The sequence below is a fragment of the Rhinatrema bivittatum genome, chromosome 9 (genome assembly GCF_901001135.1).
Source record: "Rhinatrema bivittatum chromosome 9, aRhiBiv1.1, whole genome shotgun sequence".
Classification (NCBI taxonomy): domain Eukaryota; kingdom Metazoa; phylum Chordata; class Amphibia; order Gymnophiona; family Rhinatrematidae; genus Rhinatrema; species Rhinatrema bivittatum.
This window is the reverse complement of record NC_042623.1, coordinates 16,363,516-16,386,331: the sequence shown is the minus strand read 5'-3', so window position 1 is coordinate 16,386,331 and position 22,816 is coordinate 16,363,516. Positions and strand designations below refer to the sequence as shown.

The window sequence follows — 22,816 nt, the reverse complement described above, 5'->3', positions numbered from 1 at the left end:
AACACTGAAAATATTATACCAGGCCCTAAAACACCAATATACCTCCTATTAGGAAAACAGAACAAATCAGGCAGTTATAGATCCTTACACAGAAACTACAATCTAGCAGAATGCCTCACCTTTGACACACATGCAGAACACCACCAAACACAGAATAAAATGATCATATAGAAACGTGCAGACAAAAAATGTATCGAAAACAATTAAACTGTGGAGAACACAAGGTGGGATCTAGTGAAGTTTGAGCAACGATAGAGAGTCTGGGAGCTAAGACTTAATGCTAAAAAATACAAGGTCATGCATTTGGGTTGTAAAATACAACCTAGGGGTGGAGTTTCTCTTGTGTACAAAACAAGATTGGGATCTGAGAGTGATCACATCTGATGATCTTAAGGTGGTCAAACAGGTATATAAGGCATCAGCAAGAGCCAGAAGGATGTTTGGGTGCAGAGGGAGAGGAATACCAGCAGAAAAAGGAAGCGATATTGCCTCTGTATAAGTCTCTGATGAGACCTCATTTGAATTACTGTGTACCGTTCTGGAGACCACACAGTTCAGAGAGCAGCTACTAAAATGACAGACATTTAAATACCTTCAAGAAATAAATTCACAGGAGGCAGGTCTCTTTCAACAGAAAGGAGGCTCCGGAATGAGGGGTCATGGGATGAGCATGACTGGGAGTAGACTCAGGAATAATCTAAGGATAGTGTGGTGGATGCACTGAACAGCCTCCCCATGGAGGTGGAGACAAGGACCATATCAGAATTCGAGAAAACATGAGACAAACGAAGGATATCTGAGGGAGAGAAGGAAAGCCAAGCAGGAGACGTGGCTGGGCAGCCTGGATGGGCCATGTCATCTTTATCTGCTGTCCCATTCTATGTTACACAGACAAACCCTCTGAATATCGACCTCACAAGAGCTATAGGAAATGTTTAGTATAGAGGGCCCAATATAAATTAAAATAATTATTATGTTTATTCTATAGTTTTATCCTTTCTGACAGAGATGCATTTTCAGAAATCTATTGTCATTTTAGTCTCCTTTCCTAACGGTTACCAACTGGCTCCAGATTTTCAGGACAATTGATGCAGTCCCGGTTTTACCTCATTGCATGCAGAGATTCTTTTTTTTTTATATTCTGCTTTTGTGATGGCTCACAGCAGAATTCATTCATGTACTGTAGGTATTTTCCTTATCCCCAAAGGGCTTACAATCTTAGGGGGCTATTTACTAAAGGTTTTCTCCGGTTCTGTGTCCATGGGAAAAATACTTAGTAAACAGGGGCCTCGGTTTGTATTTGAGGCAATAGACTTGTAGTTCTGACTTCCCTAGAGCACCTCAGTTTTTGGGGTGGCATGACACTGCAACTCCTTTTCTCTCCCTTTGGGGCTGGAGGAGGAGATGCAATCACTGCAGCAGGAGCAGACTGCAGTGTTGGCTTGATAGAGCAGTGTTGACTACACAAAGCGAAAGAGAGGAGAAAAAGGCAGGAGGTGGAGCAGTGCTGAAGAAAGAAGATCAGGAGGCATCACCCTACTGCGCAGGCTGAACGAGAAAACTGCTGCTGCCATTTGCCGTTCCAGAGAGGACGAAGAGTGATTGGCAGGGAATGTGTAAGAGCATGTGTGCGAGTGAGGGAGTGTGTGAGAGAATATGAGAAAGAAACCATGTTTGTGTGACTGAGCACGTGTGAATGAGAGGGAGCAGGCAAGTGAATATGTAACAGAACACGAGTGATTAAGGTTGTGTGTTAGAAAGTCCCAAGTAGTAGCTGGAACACAACATTCCCATTGAGAGGCAGCCTTTCTACAGAATTATAGGAAGACCTGGGTTTGATCCCCAAGTCAGGTCCTCCACTTTCCAAGCTGGAGCGAAAGCAACATTCAAAGCTCCAGGATGGCACCTAGTGGTCGGATTTAGGACCAATGATTTCAGGGTTCCAGAAGGAGCCCTTGAGCATGGCCTCCAGCTGAGGTCTGTCGATGCAATGAACAGACTAGAAACATTGATGGGGGTCATATAAAACAGAAGGAAATGGAGATTCATGGTGCCAAGATCCCAGCCCTGGTACCAATTGAGCTGAAAGCTCAACGGAGCAGAAGGAAACTGCTGGATTAAATTTAAAAAGCGAGAATGGTCAGCCAGGCTCTAAGAGTACATGCTTGAGGCAAACACCTCTTACCGTGTGCATGTGTGGCAAAACAAACTGTCAAAAAACTTGGTTCCAGTTGTTTTGAATAATTTGGCTTTTTAATTTTCCTCACTGCCCAGAAAAGTATGGTGCAATAAAACAGGTAAATGTGAATCTGCTATTTCCTCTTAAAAAATACAAAGTCTAGGGGGTACTCCATGAAATTAGTAACACATGCAAAACAAACTGGAGACATTTTTTTCACTCAACGAAGAATTAAGCTTGAAATTCATTATCGGAAGATGTGGTTAATGCCAGACTTGGATTTAGGCATAGGCAACATAGGCAATTGCCTAGAGCACCAAATTTTGAAGAAGCCAATACCCAGGTCATAAAGAAGTGCAACTGTGCCAAGGAGTCTGCTCCAGCAATCCACTTCAAGGGGGCACTGCTATGGCACTGGGATTCTGGAGAGGGGTGGAGGTAGAAGGACTTTACCCAAAATCTGATCTCCAGGGTCTCCCACCTCCCACTCTCCAATCCTGCCTAAGGGTGTCCAAATCTTAAATCCAGTTTTGGTTAAAGCACTTAGCATAGCTAGGTTTAAAAAATATTTGGAAAAATTCCTGGAGGAGAAGTGAATAAACTGTTGGTAAGCAAGTAGCCATAGGGAATGACCACCACTTACCACTGCACAATAGTAGCATGGGAGCTATTTATTGTTTGGGATCTTTCCAGGTACCTGTGACCTGGATTGGCCACTGTTGGAAACAGGATATTAAGCTTGATGGACTCAGTATGGCAAATCTTATGTTCTTAACTGCTGTTTCTCTGCAAGTGGCATCATTGTACTAATAAAAATATGAAAAGGGCATCAAATAGATTTGATTGCCTTTTGAAACTTTATAAGCTTTTCCTGTGTCCTATTTTGTCACAATTTTGTTGGTGTAAGCTATTGAGCAAGGAGACACAAAGGAGCTGAGGCACAAAAGTACAGTACCATACAATCCATGGGATTACACACTAGAATTTTAAGCCAGTTTTAATATTTTGTACAGATACTGTGTCAAAAGTTAAAAAGGGTACACAATTCACAGTCAGGCAACTTGCTGCAGCCACTGAAGGGAGTGATGCAGACTGGTAGCAATTTACAAGTGAAGGCATTCTTGGAGGTTTGCCTCCCAGACACTGCACCAGTGACATCACGAGTAGTGGATCAGGGGCTATGGACCTGTACTTGAGGTGAGGAGAAGGCCTGTTTTGTTTTGTTTTATTTTTATGAGTGTTATACTGATTTTTATTCCTTTTTTATGGATATAATTTTTATGTACTTAGTTTTACCTTTGATGCTATTTATGTATGTGTTAAATAATGTTTATTATGCTGTTGTGAACCAATATGATTATTCCAGAATACCGGTATACAAAAAGGAATAAATAAATACTGAATAGCCATGCTGTGCCACAGCTTTGAATGAGGGGAGAACAGTTTTGTGTGACTGGTGAACCTTTGTCCTGGGAGAACGCTGTTTCTGGTAAGCAAGTTCATTTTCTGTGAAAACAAGACCTTTACTGAGGCCCTACCTGAATGCTGTCTTCAACAAAAAATTGGGAAAAACATTACAAAATTAAGTTTTTGCTTGATAAAGAAATGCTTCATGAATGCAATAAATAGCTACAGTACCTGAATGTAATCCTCTGAAGAATCTCAAAAGGGAGAATATAAATAAAATATATTACAATATAAAAACAATGTCAGATACTCTACAAGATTATTAGATTAAAGGTCTCTTACCTCTTTGAGAACCAGGACACATTTGCCAGGCCCCACTGACTGAGGTAGCTCTGCGATTCTTCCTTTGTTTAAATATGGACCTGAGAAACAGCGATGGTTGATGAAGAGCTGGGGGCAGCAGTACTTCCCATTGGTGGTATCTAGAACAGAAGAGCAATATTATCAGGGGCGCATCATTCTCACCAAAGATTTCTATTTTTAGGTTCATGCTGGCAAAACAAACAGTGAGAGCAATCAAAGCTTCTATCTGATAAGGACAAGATGTTTAACACACTTTGGCTTTCATCTCTAGTCTCCTGCCTCTTTTTAGATATACTAAGAGCTGGATTTACCTCTTTCGTATCTGTAGGCACAAGGGAAACTTTCCCCTTCAAGAATGCATGGACCAGGGGGTCCTGTCCCCCCAATGTAAGGAAGCACCACGGTGAAAGGGACACCTCTTACTCCACAAAGCAGCTCTCCCTCTCAAGTGTCCCGAAGAAGCCTTCCCATTAAAGGCACAGTGCTCCTAATACCTCCCGCCCATTCTGTCCCTTTAAGACGGGATGCTGCTGCTCAGGCTGAACAGTGCTGAGAAGAACGTACTGCTGAAACAGAGGAGAAAACTGCCCTTTCATCCCCGTCTCCCTCAGTAGTTACCTGCACTGTCTAGCGGGAAATCTGGGCCCAAGTACAGTTTAGCACTTCAGACAATAGGCCAAAAGTAAGAAAAGTCCAAACTTGCATCCAAAACTAGTTTCTAAATAATCAGTAAGCTTATTACAATATCACAGAACCAAAACAAGTTCTGCTAATTTAATATTTTAACATTTTACAGCCTTATCAGTTTTGGTGGCGTGGAGGCGTGAGAGGTAGGCTGAGAACCAGGGTTTAAATCTTGCCTCTCCCACTAATAATCTCGGACCTCAGGTACCAATTTATAGGGAAATTTACTAAGCTGTGATATGTCGTTAACTTACAATAAATGCTATATTTTTAGTTGAGTGTAATTATTATTTTAATGCTGAATATATTGTTAATAATTATGTCCGGTTACTCACTGGGGCAGATTTTCAAAGGGTTACGCACGTAACTTGCATGCGTAACCCCGAAAACCTGTTCCTGCATGCGCCGAGCTTATTTTGCATAGGCTCTGCGACGCGCGCAAGCCCCGGGACGTGCGTATGTCCCGGGGCTTTGAAAAAGGGGAGGGGAAGGGGCGTGACCATGTGGTGGGGCGCCGGTCCGGGGGCGGTCCCGAGTCCACCGGCACAGCGGCTGTGCTGGGGGATGGCACGCCGGCAGCCGCAACTCCTGAAATAAAGGTGGGGGGGATTTAGGGTGGGGGATTTAGGTAGGGCTGGGGGGTGGGTTAGATAGGGTAAGGGAGGGGAAGGTTGGGGGGGAGCAGAAGGAAAGTTCCCTCCGAGGCCACGGAGGGAACGGGGAAGGCCATCGGGGCTCCCCTAGGGCTCGGTGCGCGCAAGGCGCACAAGTGTGCACCCCCTTGCATGCGCTGACCCCGGATTTTATAACATGCGCGCAGCTGCGCGTGCATGTTATAAAATCGAGCGTACATTTGTGCGCGCCAGGTAGCGAGCACAAATGTAGGCCGCGTGCGCAGGTTATAAAATCTGCCCCACTATGAACAAGGCATGGTGCTTTGCCCCTTGATGCCATTCATAGATATGGCAGCTGCAAAGTCCACATGTACTTTTGTAATTGGCTACCTTGTAGGCAATCTTCAAAGGTACAAAAGCAATCATACCCTTTGCAGCAACAAGGGTAGCTGAAAATTGCCCTGTATACGCTATTGATAGATTCTTTCTAAATTCTATTCTGTAGGTGCTATTTATAAGTAAAATGAAACACTCATTGACTAATACCTGTGTAGCACTTACCTGAAGACTAATCATGCAGTCTCATTCCTAGCTATACTGGTTAACTTGATTGTGCACTTTGCATGAGATGTGAAAATGAACAACCACCAGCTGTACTCTAAACACACTGCTGCAGATTCATATTCTCAGAGCACCCTCAAACCACTATTAAAAAAACCCAACCTTGACCCTGCAGACCCCTACAACTTCCATCCCATCGCCAACCTTCCGTTCATCGCCAAGCTAATGGAGAAACTGGTCAACAACCAACTTTCGGACTATCTAGACGATCATAAGATTCTCTACCCTTCACAGTTCGGATTTCGTAAATACTTAAACACCGAATCCCTCCTAATCTCACTCACAGACAGCATCCTAATGGGCCTAGACAAAGGACAATCCTACCTATTGGCTTTGTTCGACATCTCGGCCGCCTTTGATACTGTAAATCATTCCATCCTCATCAACCGCTTGGCCGACATTGGCATCTCGGGCATCGCCCTCAGTTGGTTCAAGTCTTTCCTCAGTAACAGGAACTACAAGGTCAGAATAAATAATAAAGAATCCCTCCCAATCAGCGCCTCTCACGGAGTTCCGCAAGGATCATCACTTTCACCCACTCTTCTTAACATATATCTCCTACCCCTTTGCCAGCTGCTCACAAATCTTAAATTAACACATTTCATTTATGCTGACGATGTACAGATACTTATACCTATTACAGAACCCATCGCCAAGACTCTGAATTTCTGGAACAGCTGCCTTAATCCATCAACCTGCTCCTCTCCAGCCTCAATCTAGTCCTCAACACCTCCAAAACCGAACTGCAAAAAATTCATCAATAACACCACAAAAGATTGTTTCTTTAAACTACAAACTCTGAAAAGGCTCCGACCTCTCCTTCACTTTCAAGATTTCCGCTCGGTTCTTCAAGCCATCCTATTCTCAAAAATTGACTACTGTAATTCTTTACTCCTGGGCCTCCCCGCTTCCACCACCAAACCTTTGCAGATGCCGCAAGGATCCTAACCAACTCCAATAGAAGTGACCACATCACACCCATCCTCAAGAATCTGCACTGGCTTCCCATCAATTTCAGAATCCTGCATAAGTCCCTAACTATTATACACAAAACTATCCCACAATCAGTCCTCACTCCAGTTAAAAATTCCACTACAATTCCACTCCTCCATGAGACCCATCAGAACGGCCTACAAAGGGACCCTATACGTCCCCCCCCCGCAAAGCCACACGTCACCCCTCCATTCGGAAACGTGCATTCTCTACTGCTGGACCTTCTCAGTGGAACACATTACCTACGGAGCTACGCCAAGAACAATGCCTGATCACTTTAGGAAAAAATTGAAGACTTGGCTTCTCACACAAGCCTTTCCCTAATCTACAAAACTGCTATCTCTATGCGTCTTCCTTCGACCTTCATCTCCTTTGTGCTCAATATGCCGTTCCTCCTCCACCTCTGTTTATTAGTCATCCTCCCTTCCCTCTCTCTATACCCCCCTCAGCCCCCTTATACCCTCCGCCACCCCCCTTACCCCCCCAGACCCTACCTGCCTCACGATTATAGTTAAGTACCTGAGTTAAGTTATGTTTATTTATTCATTTCTATGTCTTTAATTTCTTTGCTTCTTGGAATTTTCTGTTACTAAGTTATCCTGTATTTATTTCCCTGTTTTATGTAACTTTCCTATGACTCGCTGTTTACCCTGTGTTCGATGTAAACTGGTGTGATAGGACTATTATGTCCTGAACATCGGTATAGTAAAAAGAAGTAAATAAATAAAATAAATACTGTTTAAATACAGTTAATGTTAAGATACTTAATAGATATGAGATATCTGTATTTTGTATTTTTCTTTTTCCTGAATAATATTGTAAAACTGCATAAATAAAAAAAACAAACCCCTACATGGAAGGACTCCCATGTAATGTGAGGGTCTTGGCATGTGTGCTATATGCTTTGTTCTTCTCATCTTTCTATGTAACAATTGTATCACTTCCCATCCTGATCTTGGTGATGAAATAAGTGAGAAAGCGATTCCATAAACACCCATCTGTGCTTTTTCATTAAAAAGCAAATGCAAACAGGATTAAAATTGTGCCCTTCTTATTAACCATGAGGTTAGCAGAAACCAAAACAAGTAATCTTGGTTTGCTTTAAACTAAAGATTACTTAAATACTAGAGAGTGGCAAAAATATATCATCCAAAACATCAGTAATACAAAATGATACATTACAAAATATAAACACCAATCCAAAATACAAAAAACTTTTAATAAAGAATAATGAAAATACAGTGTAAAAATATAATCATAAATATACTACCTACAGAGACATATACATCACCCACATCTAAACCCAGGACAAAAAATATAAACACAAAATCACAAACAACAAAAAAGGTTTAACTCAAAATTTCCATGTACACAAACACAAACCCTTCCAACATGTTTCGTTAATTACAGCTTTTTCAGGGGAGATTTCCAATCACAAAATATGAAAAAACAAATTACAGTCTTTAAAGAACCTCCAATGTGAGCAATATAATCTGCTGAAATATGGACACGGCCCATTAAATCTGCAGATCACAAAATAAGTTGGGTCACAATTCAATTTTAAAAGTTGCGCACAGGCTTACTTGTGTGTGCTACCTGGCGCGCGCACATGTATACCCGATTTTATAACTTGCGCGTGCAGGTTATAAAATCTGGGGTCGGCGCGCGCAAGAGGGTGCACAATTGTGCACCTTGTGCGTGCCGAGCCGCGCAGCCTTCACCCATTCCCTTCCCCTTAACCTGACCTTCCCCCCCGCCCTACTCTAACCCCCCCGCCCTACTCTAACCCCCCCCCCCAAAAAATTGTTTTACCTTTTGCGCCTGCTTCCGTACAGTTGCAAGTTGCGCGCACCGGCCAATTGCCGGCACACAATCTCTGACAGCGGCAAAAGGAGCCGCTGACCCCGCCCCCTTCCCGCCCCTTTTTGCAAGCCCCGGGACTTACATGCGACCCGGGGCTTTATGCACGCCGCTGGTCCTTTTGAAAATAGGCCCGGCGAGCGTAACCTTTTCAAAATCCGGCCCTTATTCTGTTGTTTGTGTTTTTGTGTTTATATTTGTTTGTCTTGGGTTTGTCTTGGTATTTTCATTATTCTTTATTAAAAGGTTTTTGAATTTATTTTTGAATAAGTGTTTAAAAAAAAGATTGATAGAATACTATAAACATCCATCCTCAGATCATACTTAGCAGGTGATTTATCCTGTACAAGTATGGATGCTCACTGCTGCTTTTAAAAATACCAAGATAAATTTCAGAGGTTTAATTGGAAACTACGCCTGAAGGAGTAGCGAGAATGAAAAGTGATTTACGAAAGCTTAAAGAGTGGTCGAAGATTTGGCAGCTGGGATTCAATGCCAAGAAATTCAGAGTCATGCATCTGGGATGCGGCAATTCAAAAGAGTTGTATGTGATGGAGGCGGGGGAAAAGGCTGATATGCATGGACCAAGAGTGGGATCTTGGGGTGATAGTGTCTAGTGATCTGAAGGCAGCAAAGCAATATGACAAGGCGATAGCTAAAGCCAGAAAAATGCTGGGCTGCACAGAGAGAGGAAAAACCAGTAAGAAAAAGGAGGTGATAATGCCCTTGTACAGGTCCTTGGTGAGGTCTCACTTGGAGTACTGTATTCAGTTCTGGAATCCATATCTCAAAAAGGAAAGAGAGAGGATTGAGGCGGTCCAGAGAAGGGCGACCAAAATGGTGTGGGGTCAATATCAAAAGACTTATGAGGACAAATTGAAGGATTCAAATATATATATCCTGGAAGAGAGGAGGTACAGGGGAAATATGATATAGACCTTCAGATACCTGAAAGGATTTAATGATGCATGAACTTCAAACCTTTTCCACTGAAAAGAAATCAGTAGAACCAGGAGTCATGAAATGAAATTCCAGGGAGCATGACTCAGAATCAATATCAGGAAATATTTCTTCACAGAGAGGGTTAGTGGATGCCTGGAATGACTTCTGGAGGAGGTGGTGAAGATGAAAACCATCAAACAATTCAAAGGGGCATGGGAAAAACACTTGAATCCTTATAGGCTAGAGGATGGAAATGAAGAAAAGGGTACATGGGGGTAACTTGCTGGTGCGGCGGTTTCTACCCTTAAACAATAAGCCTTGATGCTTTTGATGGAACTCCAACATTGCTCTCTGCTTCAACAGCAGAAGGAAAAGGGGAATCGGATTCAGATAGCAACTGAGGCCCTATCTTTTATGGTCTGGGGAACTGATCAGCATGGGAGTAACAGGCACAGAACAGCAGTTACTACCCTTAACCAAAGGCACAGGGGATTACTACCCTTACCCAATAAGACTTGATGCTTTTGATGCAACTGCAACATTGCTTTGATGGGGGTGGGGGATGGCGGTCGGAACAAGGAATTGGATTCACAGACAACCAACTTGAGCCCTGTCTTTTACAGTCTGGAGTACTGATGCGCAGACATGAGAGAAAACACACAGGACTGTTTTTACGGTCAACAAGTCCATAAGTAAAGCACATCAAGCAGCACTGTGTGAAATTAAGAAGAACATAAGAACATGCCATACTGGGTCAGACCAAGGGTCCATCAAGCCCAGCATCCTGTTTCCAACAGTGGCCAATCCAGGCCATAAGAACCTGGCAAGTACCCAAAAACTAAGTCTATTCTGTGTTACCATTGCTAATGGAGGTGGCTATTCTCTAAGTGAACTTAATAGCAGGTAATGGACTTCTCCTCCAAGAACTTATCCAATTCTTTTTTAAACACAGCTATACTAACTGCACTAACCACATCCTCTGGCAACAAATTCCAGAGTTTAATTGTGCGTTGAGTGAAAAAGAACTTTCTCCGATTAGTCATAAATGTGCCACATGCTAACTTCATGGAGTGCCCCCTAGTCCTTCTATTATCCGAAAGAGTAAAAAACCGATTCACATCTACCCGTTCTAGACCTCTCATGATTTTAAACACTTCTATCATATCCCCCCTCAGCCGTCTCTTCTCCAAGCTGAAAAGTCCTAACCTCTTTAGTCTTTCCTCATAGGGGAGCTGTTCCATTCCTTTTATCATTTTGGTAGCCCTTCTCTGTACCTTCTCCATCGCAATTATATCTTTTTTGAGATGCGGCGACCAGAATTGTACACAATATTCAAGGTGCAGTCTCACCATGGAGCGATACAGAGGCATTATGACATTTTCCGTTTTATTCACCATTCCCTTTCTAATAGTTCCCAACATTCTGTTTGCTTTTTTGACTGCCACAGCACACTGAACCGACGATTTCAATGTGTTATCCACTATGACGCCTAGATCTCTTTCTTGGGTAGTAGCACCTAATATGGAACCTAACATAAGACTCATCACCCAGTAAAAATATTGCTAGCAGTAAATTTTTATAGGTTATCATAAGGCTTGGGGATAACTGCACGGAGTGGCAATTGCTACCCTTAAGAGAAACATAGGGGTAACCTGCATGATATGGCAGATGCTACCATGGGATGGGCCATTTGGTCCTTTTCTGCCGTCATTACTATGTTATTATATAAAATTGGCGATTATGTAGGCAGAATGGCTGAATCTGCCTGTGGTTTTTCAGCTGGCTAAAAGCAGATGTGTAGTTTTACAATGCACATACTTTTAGCATCAGTAAAAGGAGACTTTCCTTTGACCAAATTACATTCCCAGAAACAACTGTGCATAAGTTGTTTCCAAAATGTATGTGTGTAGTCAATCTGTATACTTTATACTTCCATTGGAGATGACTTAAAATACACACACATTTTATTTGCATAACCACCTGATCTTCAGACACAAATTACAGAGGTAATGTGTGTTTGAAGATCAGATTGGTTTGTGAAGGCTAAAAACTACGTGTATTAAAAATGTATCCCAATATGTTATAGTGTCTTCAAGTATTAGTATTACCCAGTGACCATATCAAAATAAGGAAGTTCCAGTGCGTCTGACATGCATTTACTACTTTGCAGGCAGACCCTAAGAATCAAGCAGGCAGATTGCTGACAGGTACATTGCAGTAATTAATAGTCATCTTTCAAATTGAATTAAAGTGTTTATTAAGTTAATTTACAGATTAAAAGCAGCCTTCTTTAGAGCATCAATCTTAATTAGGTCACCATTTTGAGGACATCTGTAAGTGGATGTATAATTTATATCTAATACTTAAGCAATGACTTAGGTGCTGACTGACACACACCCTCCTCTTCTTTTCTCAATATCCAATGTAGGAGGAAGCAAAGGAACAAGAAAGAACATCCAGAAACAGTTGACATGAAGGATTCAATTTCAGAACGTGAAGTCCAAATTAGAAAATAACAGAGCATATAGATTTGAAAAAGCAGAATTTATCTAAAAAATCTGAGTTACTATACAGAGAGAAATGTATTGTTGGACAATTGATTGGAAAATCTCCAAGAGGAAGATGAAAACTCACTTGTTGCATCAGGTTGGGGCACAGGGCATAGATCATGAGGTATTGTCTCCACAGGCACTACGGCTGGCAACCTAAGTGAAAATAAGAGAATTTGACAACATAAGCACAGCGATCTAAAATTTGTGTGAGGAAGGTCCTAGAAGGAAGCTAAAGGACTCTGAAGTCATACGGATTTCAGAAAGGAACCACACTGGCATCAGAATTCAATGTCAATCAGCAAAACGTTAGCCGGATAAAGTTATATGCGCAGCTGTATCCGAATATTCAGCGGGACTTATGCACTTAAGTATGCGGGCTGAATATTCCTAAATAGTTATGCACATAATTTTATCTGGCTAACCTTAGGAAAGCTATTTTTCTGTCAAGATTTGTGCACATAACTTTAAAGCAAGACGAACAGTGGTGATCGGTGTAAACAGGGATACTTTATTGGTATTAGCCCGACTCTGGCCGAGTTTCGCTCTCGCAGGAGCTGCCTCAGGGGCTGCTGTACCAATGGTTTCTTGTATGTTCACGCAGCAATGATGTAAGAACTTCACACCATATCAATTGGAATTATGGTGAGTTGACTCAGCATGGGAACAGTAACTTGCCAGTTAGAGTATGATTGATGTGTGTTTTGGTGCAAGAGTGGCACTTGTTTTGCTTAAAACAAACATCAATCATACTCTAACTGGCAAGTTACTGTTCCTATGCTGAGTCAACTCACCATAATTCCAATTGATATGGTGTGAAGTTCTTACATCATTGTTGCGTGAACATACAAGAAACCATTGGTACAGCAGCCCCTGAGGCAGCTCCTGCGAGAGCGAAACTCGGCCAGAGTCGGGCTAATACCAATAAAGTATCCCTGTTTACACCGATCACCACTGTTCGTCTTGCTTTTCGGCATTATTGATCGGCTTCCGATTTGTTTCCTGGGTCCTGCACATAACTTTATCCAGCCACTGCTATCAGCGCTGGGTGTATAGAGTTTAAGCACATCCAGGGAATGCCTCTAGCCATGCCTCTTTGTGTGCACAAAATTTAGCTGCTGAGTGGGAGGGGAGGAGGAATTTACTGTAAATCCTGAAGATTTATCCAGCTAACTCCCAAAGTTAGCTGGCTAAATCTCTTGAATATTGATGCCATGCTCTGCAACACTATAAGGACAATTTTCAATCTAGGTGCCTAGCTGCTGTAAAAGTAGGCTTCTTGGATGTGTGTTTGGGTGAGAGAAGAAAATTCAGGCCTGGATTTGTCAACATGCACACTAGGCCTGTGCCTAGGGCAGCAGAAATTTGTAGGGAGCAGCAGGCTAACTGAAGATTTGCTGTTTTACAATAAAAATATAAATTATACCAATATAGTGTAAAACTATTTTAGTTTCCTAATATAATATAAAAGATGGAACTGTTTGCCAATTTGCTTCAGAATTTTAAAATGTTTGCTACAGGATCCACTCCTCAGCTGTCACAGGAAACCTTGGGGGAGGGGGATGACAGGGGGAAACAGTACAAACAGTGTCTAAGGGGGCAAAATCCTAAATCCGTCACTGAGAAAAGTACAAGTGTAGAAAAGAATTTTAAATTCTACACACATCGTTTCTCCCCAGGAATCCCTGCTAGAACCAGATTTTAAACTTGAGGGCTCCTTGGCTGGGGAGCCCCCTCCATCAGTTTCAAGCAGACAGGAGGTGTCCCTCTCGGAAGATCACCACAGAAAATGCAGTTTCACTTCCAGTCCACTGGACTTCTAGAACAATTCTGGTTAGTGGAATCACTTCCAGTAGGCAAAGGTCAGGACCCTTAAGCAGGAGTCTGCTGTTAGACTGCCTTCTGATTTCCTCCTGGAGCAAAAGCCTCCTACTGTCCTGGGTATGTGCCACTCAAGGAAGATCTTATTTGCTACATCATGATTCAGAAACCACCATTAGAATTCTAGATGTGATTGAATCTGTCCTCCAAAACATTCTCTTCTTGACAGGCATATGACGCTTAGGTTTGTCCCATGAGAGCTGCTCTAGTTCCACATCTTGACAGTTTCATGACACAAGAGGATGAAGCATGGTTTCTTTCCTGCTTATTCAGGTAAAATATGAGCACCTGATTGTTTGAATTGGGCCAGCTTTGCTGGTTACTTGTTTCCTGAAAGCCTTTAAGCATTCCAAACGGTGCATAGCTCCAGCAGATTGATATGCAACCTACTGGAACAATCAGGGCCCTGAGTACAAAATCCTTGTAGGTGAGCACCGCAGGCCAGGGTTACGACAACTTGAGAAAGCAGAGTTGCTTACCTGTAACAGGTGTTCTCCCAGGACAGCAGGATGCAGACCTCACATATGGGTGACGTCACTGGACAGAGCCCTATCCCGGAAAACTTTTCTGTCAAAGTTTCTAGAAAGCTTTGACTGGAACTGGCACACTGAGTGCACTAAGCATGCCCAGCATGCCATGATCCCTGTGTCCACAGGGGTCTCCCTTCAGTCTCGTTTGTAGCAAAAAGTGCAAGCGAAAAATAAAATACTAAAACGTATGTGGACCCAACTCCGCGGGGTAGCGGGAGGGTTTCGTGAGGACTACATCCTGCTGTCCTGGGAGAACACCTGTTACAGCTAAGCAACTCTGCTTTCTCCCAGGACAAGCAGGATGATAGGCCTCATATATGGGTGATTAGCAAGCTACAGGCTGACGCGTATTACAACAGGCCAATAGCTGACAACTCGTGCGCAGGCACAATAATTTGGATGCTATTGGAAATGATGAGGCAGCCTGACATCACAGCAGGTGGCTGTGGAAGGAGTTGGGGATTATAGTGGAATAAAGCATTTCAAGACGGGTTGGCCAAAGGCAGAGTCTTGACAGACTTCCATATCTAAGCAGTAGGGGGCTGCAAATGTGTGAAGAGAGCTAGAAGTTGCAGCCTAGGAAATGTCGGCAATTGGAACTGAACGATCGTGTGGTACCGATATTTTCATTTTATTTTTATTATTTATTTATTAGCTTTTATATATCGACATTCGTGGGTACATCATGCTGTTTACAATATAACTGAAGGAGGAAAATACAAAAAACCAGGGTGGGGGAGGGGAGCAGATAGGAAGAGAGAAGGGGTGAGAGAAGAGAGGGAAAAACAGGAAGAGGAGAAAAGGAACAGTACCTGATGGAAAACAACAGAAGAATATAATATGTAACATTGTAATTATATACTCAAAAAGGGACTGTGTATAACCTTATACATTGTGGATAACCTTATACACTATATATAAATTATACACTCCAAAAAGTATTATATACAATAATATACATTATCTTTAACTAGAACATACAGAAGACACTTTTATATGACATTACAAATTATACATTCAGAAAGGCAACTATATATAGTCTAGCAGGGTTGCTATAGGGAAAGGTAGGGTTTAAGGACAGGGGAAGGGGTATATAAGGGGTATAAAAGGGGGTATATAAGGAGGTGCAGAGATATGGGAGACAAATCAGAGTACAATTAAAGGAATAAAGGGGAAGGCAATAAGTATGGTGATGACAGGGTTCTTTCTCTGAAGGAGTAGATGGAGCAGGGGGACTACGTAGGATCCGAGTCAGGGTAGGCCATTTTAAAGAGCCATGTTTTAACCCCTGTTTTGAATTTCCGAATGCATGTTCTAGTTGGAGCTCAAGTGGCATTGTGTTCCAGAGGGAAGGGCCTGCAATGGATAGGGCTCTTTCTCTGGTGGAAGTGTGGTGAGCACATTTAAGGGAAGGGGAGTGGAGGGGTCCTGAGGGTGCGATTCTAATAGGATGATTGGAGGAGTGGAATCGAAGAGCATCCTCAGGAGTGATTGTCGTTGTGCAGGGAGTTGTGAATAATGGTGAGGGTTTTGTATCTGATGCGGGAGGAGATGGGAAGCCAATGGAGTTCCTTAAGAATAGGGGTGATGTGGTCAGCTTTACGTGTATTTGTAAGGATTTTTGCCATAGCATTCTGTAACATTTGCAGGGGTCTAAAAGTAGAGTAGGGAAGGCGAGTAGGGAAGGTCTAGAAGTAAGGAATTGCAATAATCCATTTTTGATAGCATTGTCGCTTGCAGGACTGTGCGGAAATCTTTGGAGTGGAGCGGGGTTTAAGTTTTTTGAGGATGTGGAGCTTGAAAAATCCTCCCTTTATGATTGTGTTAATGTGGTTTTTGAAGTTTAGTTGGTGGTCTAGGGAGACACCAAGATCTCGCACAAAGTAGGGAAGAGCACTTGAGCGGAGGGTGGGGTCATAAGCAGATGGTGGCGTCCGGTCAGGGTGATTTGAAATGATGAGAAGTTCAGTTTTTGTCATGTCCGTTACTGAATGTGCCTTCACTCACCCCTGGAGAGGAAGGTCTGCTTTTTCATAACAGAATTCAATACAGACTGCTAGTCAGATGGAGAGAGTTTGTGTGCCCATTGGAACTTGCAGCTTGTCTTTGTCAAAGAAGGAAAGAGCTGGGTGTACTGTCTATGGAGTGCAGTGTGGTCTAGATAAATGCAAGTGCACGCTTATAGTTCAAGGTGTGGAAAACCCTCTCACCCTGGGGAGAGAGGGGCCTTGGGAAAAGTGGGCAGAGTATATTCTGAGTATGGTGAGAGGCTGCGCCTACCTTAAGAAGAATATTAAGGTGAGTACGGAGGACCATTCGGTCACGGATGAACCTAGTGTTGGGTGAGAATGCGCAAGGGCTTGTAACTCACTGACCCTTTCAGCAGAAGTAATGGCTACGAGGGAAAGAATTTCCCATGTTGGAATTTTAAAGTTATAGGAATGCAAAGGCTCGAACGGGGAACGTATGAGTCTTGTAAGCACTACATGTGGGCCCCATTCCGTAACCAGTGATCATAGAGGAGGCTTAATCTGTAGAGAATCCATGATAAGCCGACTCAGAAGGGGTTGAGCCGTTAATCGGGCATCCCCTACTCCCAGGTAGTACGATAAAATGGAACTGAGGTGTACCCGTGCGGAGGATGTCTGGGGACCAGAATCCGAGGGGTATCCTAGATAGCCTAATAGAGATGGAGTGGTGCAGAAAAAAGGGGCTAATATCTTTTTATGCACACCATGTGGTAAATCATGCCCATTTCGAATGGTAAGATTTACATGTGGAAGGCTGTCATGAAGCTACCAGTACCTGAGAATAGCAAGTCTGTGTTATGAGACTGGCCTGTGGGCAGGCAAATTGGTTACTGGAGTGACAGGTTAAGAAGTTTGTGGAAGCGTATGTGGAAGCCTTTGCAGGGCGAGCAAAGGCGTCCATGGGAATGCATTCCGATGCATGTGTAGGGAGTAGAATCTGTCCACTCTGTGGTTCGATTGGGATGCAGAGGTCAAAGATTGGATGACCCCAGCGCTAGAAGATTTTGCTCGCTACACATGGATTCAGAGACCATTCGTGAGGATGGAGACATCTATGGAGAAGGTCTGCTAGTGCGTTCAGTATGCCTATTAGATAAGTGGCCTGTAGATGCATGGAGTGTGCAAGGGCCCAAGCCATGAGCTGCGCGGCCTCCTGGCAGAGCAGATAAAAGCCTGTGTGTGCTTGTGTGTTGGAAAGCACATTGTCCCTATGCTGTCTGTCTGTATGCACAAAGGTTTGTGTGAGAGGCAGTGTTTTAAGACATAAAGGGCATAACGCATGGCTCGAAGCTCCAAGAAGTTGATCTGAGACTTTTCATGGAGCGGAGTAGACATTTTGGGTTGGGAGGATGTGGATTCGGCTCTCCAACCCTAGTTGAATGCGACCATGGCCAAGATCATCTGAGGATTTGGTACTGGATTGGTAATATGGATCAGGGATGAAAGCGGTTGAACAGCTTAGAGCCACTGAAATTTGAAAATCCACTGAATCTTACTGATAGCTAGTCTGGTCATATGAGTGACGTGGATAGTGAAAAACCCCGTGCCCAGCAATGAAAAAGTGATGGGCTGAGGCTATGTTGCATGCGCGCAGAGATGTGGAGAATTTCACAGGATGTCTGCGCGGTTGTTGGGTAGGAAGTCCTTGCGACTATATAGCCCCGAACTACTCCATATGGGATTTGTAGTGGTTGATCAGAAATCCCAGCCAAATTGAGAAGATTTATAGTGAGTCTTGGAGAATTTAGAGCTCCTTGCTTGGATTGATTTCCAATAGGCAGTCGTCCATGCAAGGAAAGACATGAATGCTGAATTTTCTCCGTAGAGAAGTGGCAGTCACTGTAGGCATTTGGTGAAATACACAAGTTGTTGAAGCTAGTGCGAATGGCAGAACTTGGTATCGAAAGTGTTGTTGGCTCACTATGAAGCGCATAGAAAGACCAGAGGAGAGAGGCAACCCACTCATTGTAGTAAGGGAAGCATGGTGATGAGAGACACCATTCTGAATTTTCCCTTCTGAAGAAATTTGTTGAGATTTCTGAGGTCCAGGATGGGCAGAGATTGACTGCTTTCTGTTGAAAGAAGGAATAGCGGGATTAAAATCCTCCGCCTTGTTGCGGCTGGAGAACGGTATCCTGAGCTCTGGTTCTCAGTGGGATAGCCGCTCTGATGTCTGGCAAGGTTGAAAGCCCAGGAGCCTGCCAGACTGGTGGAGCTGGTGTGATCTGGGTATCAGTTGGTTTCATGCAGGAGCGTGAGTGGTAAAAGTCCTTCCTGCATTTCTCTCTGCTGTGCAAGGAAATGTAGAGAGCTGTCGCCGGGTCTCGAGGTGGGCTTGCAATTGAGGCACTGTCTGCTGGACCTTGTGCATGGCAGATCAGCTAGTGTATCTGGGACTTCGGGCCATAATCAGGATCCGGAAGCCAGACTGAGGTATTATTGAGTACGGAGTCCTGTTGCTGGCAACGGGAGGACGTCTCAAAGCAATCCCACGTTACTGGCAGAGAGGTTTCCTTGGTGTTGTATCAAACATAGCTGATAAGAGCAATATGTGTTACCAATATGGTTCTTGGAAGATGACACGACCTAGAACCTTCCGAAAACATCTGGTCCGTTTTAGTGACCAGGTCTCGATGGGATCGGTGCTGAAGCAGGATTAGAGAGCCCATCGCCCTTCGTAGTGGAGACTCAGAAGGACGAATCGGCAGCGATGACTTAGGCTGTCATTGATAGGTATCGCAACGAGGCAATGCCACAGCAAAGCAAATATCGATGGCTCCAGCGTTAGTAGGTTTCGGGAGGCATCAGGGACAGCCTGAGGGACATAAACATCTGGCTCCACCCTGTAAGCTGGTATGGTAGCGCAGCCACAGAGGCGACAGGCTAGGTGTTACTGGCGCTTCCACATTATTTTGTGGTGGTTCAGTACCCGGCACCGGTGTCGGTGGGGAACACCTCGGCACCTAGGACTCGTGTACCCGGGCCCGCTTCGCAACTGGTTCAATGGACATTGATGCCAGTGCGGTATAAGTGCCGGCACTGAATGTGGAACTATGTCGGTGCTGGCTGTATGCCTCTGAGCTTGGCCCGGTCATTCTCCAGCACCAGGAACTGCCACTGATGTCCGGAACAGCGTCGGAAATGGTTGTTTACCATGGCAGTAGCGATGTTTCCCTTGGTACTCGGCCCAGTCCTTCTCCAGCACAGAGTAAGATGCCACCGATGCGGTGGCGGACGGTCATCGTGCCGGTGACGATGATTCCCACGGTGCTCGGCATGGTCATTTTCCAGCGCAAAGGAAGATGTCCTCACTGTCTCGGAAGGTAATTGGTGACGGACTGTGACCGTGCCTTCACTGCTTCTGGCACTGTTTATCGCCCAAGGATTACACGGGGCTCTGGTTTAGAACCCGAAGTATGGAACGTTTTGTTTAGTCGAGGGAATTGATTTATGTGCTTCGGTAGCATCGACGGGGGTCATCGAATGCATCGATGGGGGCATCAAAGGAGGCATCGACGGCTGCCCTGGCAGCAATGGTAACCGTGGACGTCCCTATCCCTCTAGCCCCGATGAACCCGGTGGAGGATCTCAGGAAGGACACTCGCAAGTATCACGGGGCTGACCGAGGGTGATAAACATAGGAAGAGAGAAGGCTGCAATTCGGTTGGTAACCCGGCAGAACCGTTAGTGAGGTGACAGGAACCGACCAAAAAACAGGGCATAGTACTCACTGAGCATTGATGAAATGTATGTGAAGGGAGGTCCGTGTAGGGAAAAATTATTTGTGAAGTAAAACTTCAAGTGTTTTCGTGAGGAAAAGTTGTGAGAAATCTCTCACAGAGCTCCTGAACGCAAGGCAAACTGCATCACGGGAAAAAAAGAGACTGAAGGGAGACCCCTGTGGATACAGGGATCATGGCATGCTGGGCATGCTCAGTGCACTCAGTGTGCCAGTGCCAGTCAAAGCTTTCTAGAAACTTTGACAAAAAAGTTTTCAGTGATAGGGCTCTGTCCAGTGACTTCACCCATATGTGAGGACTATCATCCTGCTTGTCCTGGGAGAAAGAGGAATTAGAAAGAGTAAACTCAAAGTCAAACTGAAACTGTAGAGCCACCAAAATAGAGAAGCTCTGAGCTCTTTCATTATAAAGGTGTATTCTTGAAGTCTGAGTAGCTTGATACCACTTGGGCTTTAGGATTCACTGGTCTTGTCTCTCATAAAAACATGCCATGAGGCTGCAATCATGCTAGGTACATATCTAGTCTTCTTTCACCTTTCATCCCTGCAATTCACATTAAATCTTCACTGATGGTAACTGTGCTGTTCGTACTTGTGACTGTGCATGTTAAACTGCCCCCCAAAACCCAACTCACCCCACAAACCTCACCCTGAGTTACTAGTGCCCCCTCTTACAGTGGTATAAAAAGTTCAAAAATCAGTGGGCCTCCACAGAGGCTCTTCTCTCTCTTTCCTTCCCCCCTTCTGAAACGGGATTTGTGATAAATCCCGTTTTGGCTGTAACGCACAGCTATCGCAGACATAACGCTGAGGAAAAAGGTGTCGTTATTTCCGGCGTTAAATCCCGCGATAGTATGTGTTATGTTATCGCATGCAATGTCAACCAGCCTTCATTTCCATTTACGCCACCCAAACTCCTCCCAATTGAATACAATTTTCAAATTTGCATACTTATTTCGCAATGTGGTATTTATCGCATGTGTTAGGGCGTCATCATGGGCGTTACGTTTTTTCAGATATGTGTGCCAGCCTAAAAGATGCACGTATCTCCCTGATTTGGCACATGTAGGGCTTTTAAAATCTACCCTTAAGTCAACTTGATTAATAGCAGTTTATAGATGTCTCCTCAAGGAACTTATCCAGACCTTTTTTAAACCCAGCTACACTAACTGTCCTAACCACATCCTCCGGCAACAAATTCCAGAGTTTAATTGCGTGTTGAATGAAAAAGAATCTTCTCCGATTTGTTTTAAATGTGCTACTTGCTAAATTAGCAAGTTCTTGCGCTGAGTGAGCTTCGGTGCTCTTTTGGGTGAGTAATTTGGAGATTTCCAATAGAAATAATCTGGAGCTTTGGTTCCATTCACAGTGCTACCAGTTGTGATTTCCATAAGTTTAAAGAAATGTGTAACTTCGAGCTTCACATCCCTACAGCTCTACCAGTGACCTTTTTGAAAGCATCCTACCTACATCAGCAGGCACATCAACCCAATTTGCAAAGTATTTGCTGTTTCCCCACAGTTAATTTGATTGGCAACATCATAAACTGTAATATGTTTGTTTAAAATAGATGGTCTTGTTTGACTTCTAACTTGTAATGAAGATGCTTGACTGTTACACAACACTGTATATAAAACAAGAGTGTTTAACCACACTTACTGTTTCTCAGGCTGCACAACTGCAATCTTTCTCTTCTTTTGAACTAGGAAACAAAATGCCATCCTTTAGACATAATGAGAATTTTATGTCTTTTGAATAAAAGCACTAAAACATGAAATCCAAGCAAACAGATGGAAATTCATTATTCTATAATCAACATTTTTTGTTTCAGCTATTTTAAAATAAGCCATTTTGGGATAAATTTTCAACATGGAGAGCAAACACCTACATTGGTTACCCGTAGCATCTAGAATTACCTTCAAAGCCCTCACTCTAATACACAAATCTCTTCACAACCAGAACATGCACTGGTACAAAGAACATTTCTCCTTTCACAACAGCAATAGACCTACTAGAAAACAATATCTAGCTACACTACACACCCCATCACCTAAGCTTACTAAACTCCGCACCACAAACGAAAGGGCCCTATCCCTAGCAGGCCCGCATCTTTGGAATAAACTACCCACCTCCCTCCGCCAAGAAACTTGCCCAAAAATATTCAGGCAAAACCTGAAGACCTGGTTCTTCAAACACTCATACACCTAACATTCACACAATCACTTTCACCCCCCCTCCCCAATTCCTAACCTCCCTCCTTCCCACCCCCTTCTCTCTACTTAAAACCTTCTCATCTCCCCTACCTCCCATAAAGTGAATTTATCAGAACAGCATATTGTATATAAGAAAATTTGTTCCCAAACACGTGTACATATACCTCCTTCAAATGTTGATACCCTCCTATATATATCAGAATTTCCCCGC

At 43.6% G+C, this 22,816-nt stretch overlaps 1 protein-coding gene across 7 annotated transcripts in view; it reads right to left on the bottom strand.

The window, feature by feature from the left end:
• Positions 1-22,816, bottom strand: part of SFMBT2 (Scm like with four mbt domains 2) — a 563,685-nt gene that overhangs the window by 93,071 nt on the left and 447,798 nt on the right. For all 7 annotated transcript variants that reach the window (XM_029615682.1, XM_029615688.1, XM_029615685.1 and 4 more), the window contains 3 exons: positions 22,052-22,094; positions 12,298-12,368; positions 3,929-4,068 (listed from right to left, as the gene is read on the bottom strand). In XM_029615682.1, the coding sequence (XP_029471542.1) occupies positions 3,929-4,068; positions 12,298-12,368; positions 22,052-22,094 (254 nt within the window). The remainder of the gene's footprint in view (positions 1-3,928; positions 4,069-12,297; positions 12,369-22,051; positions 22,095-22,816) is intronic.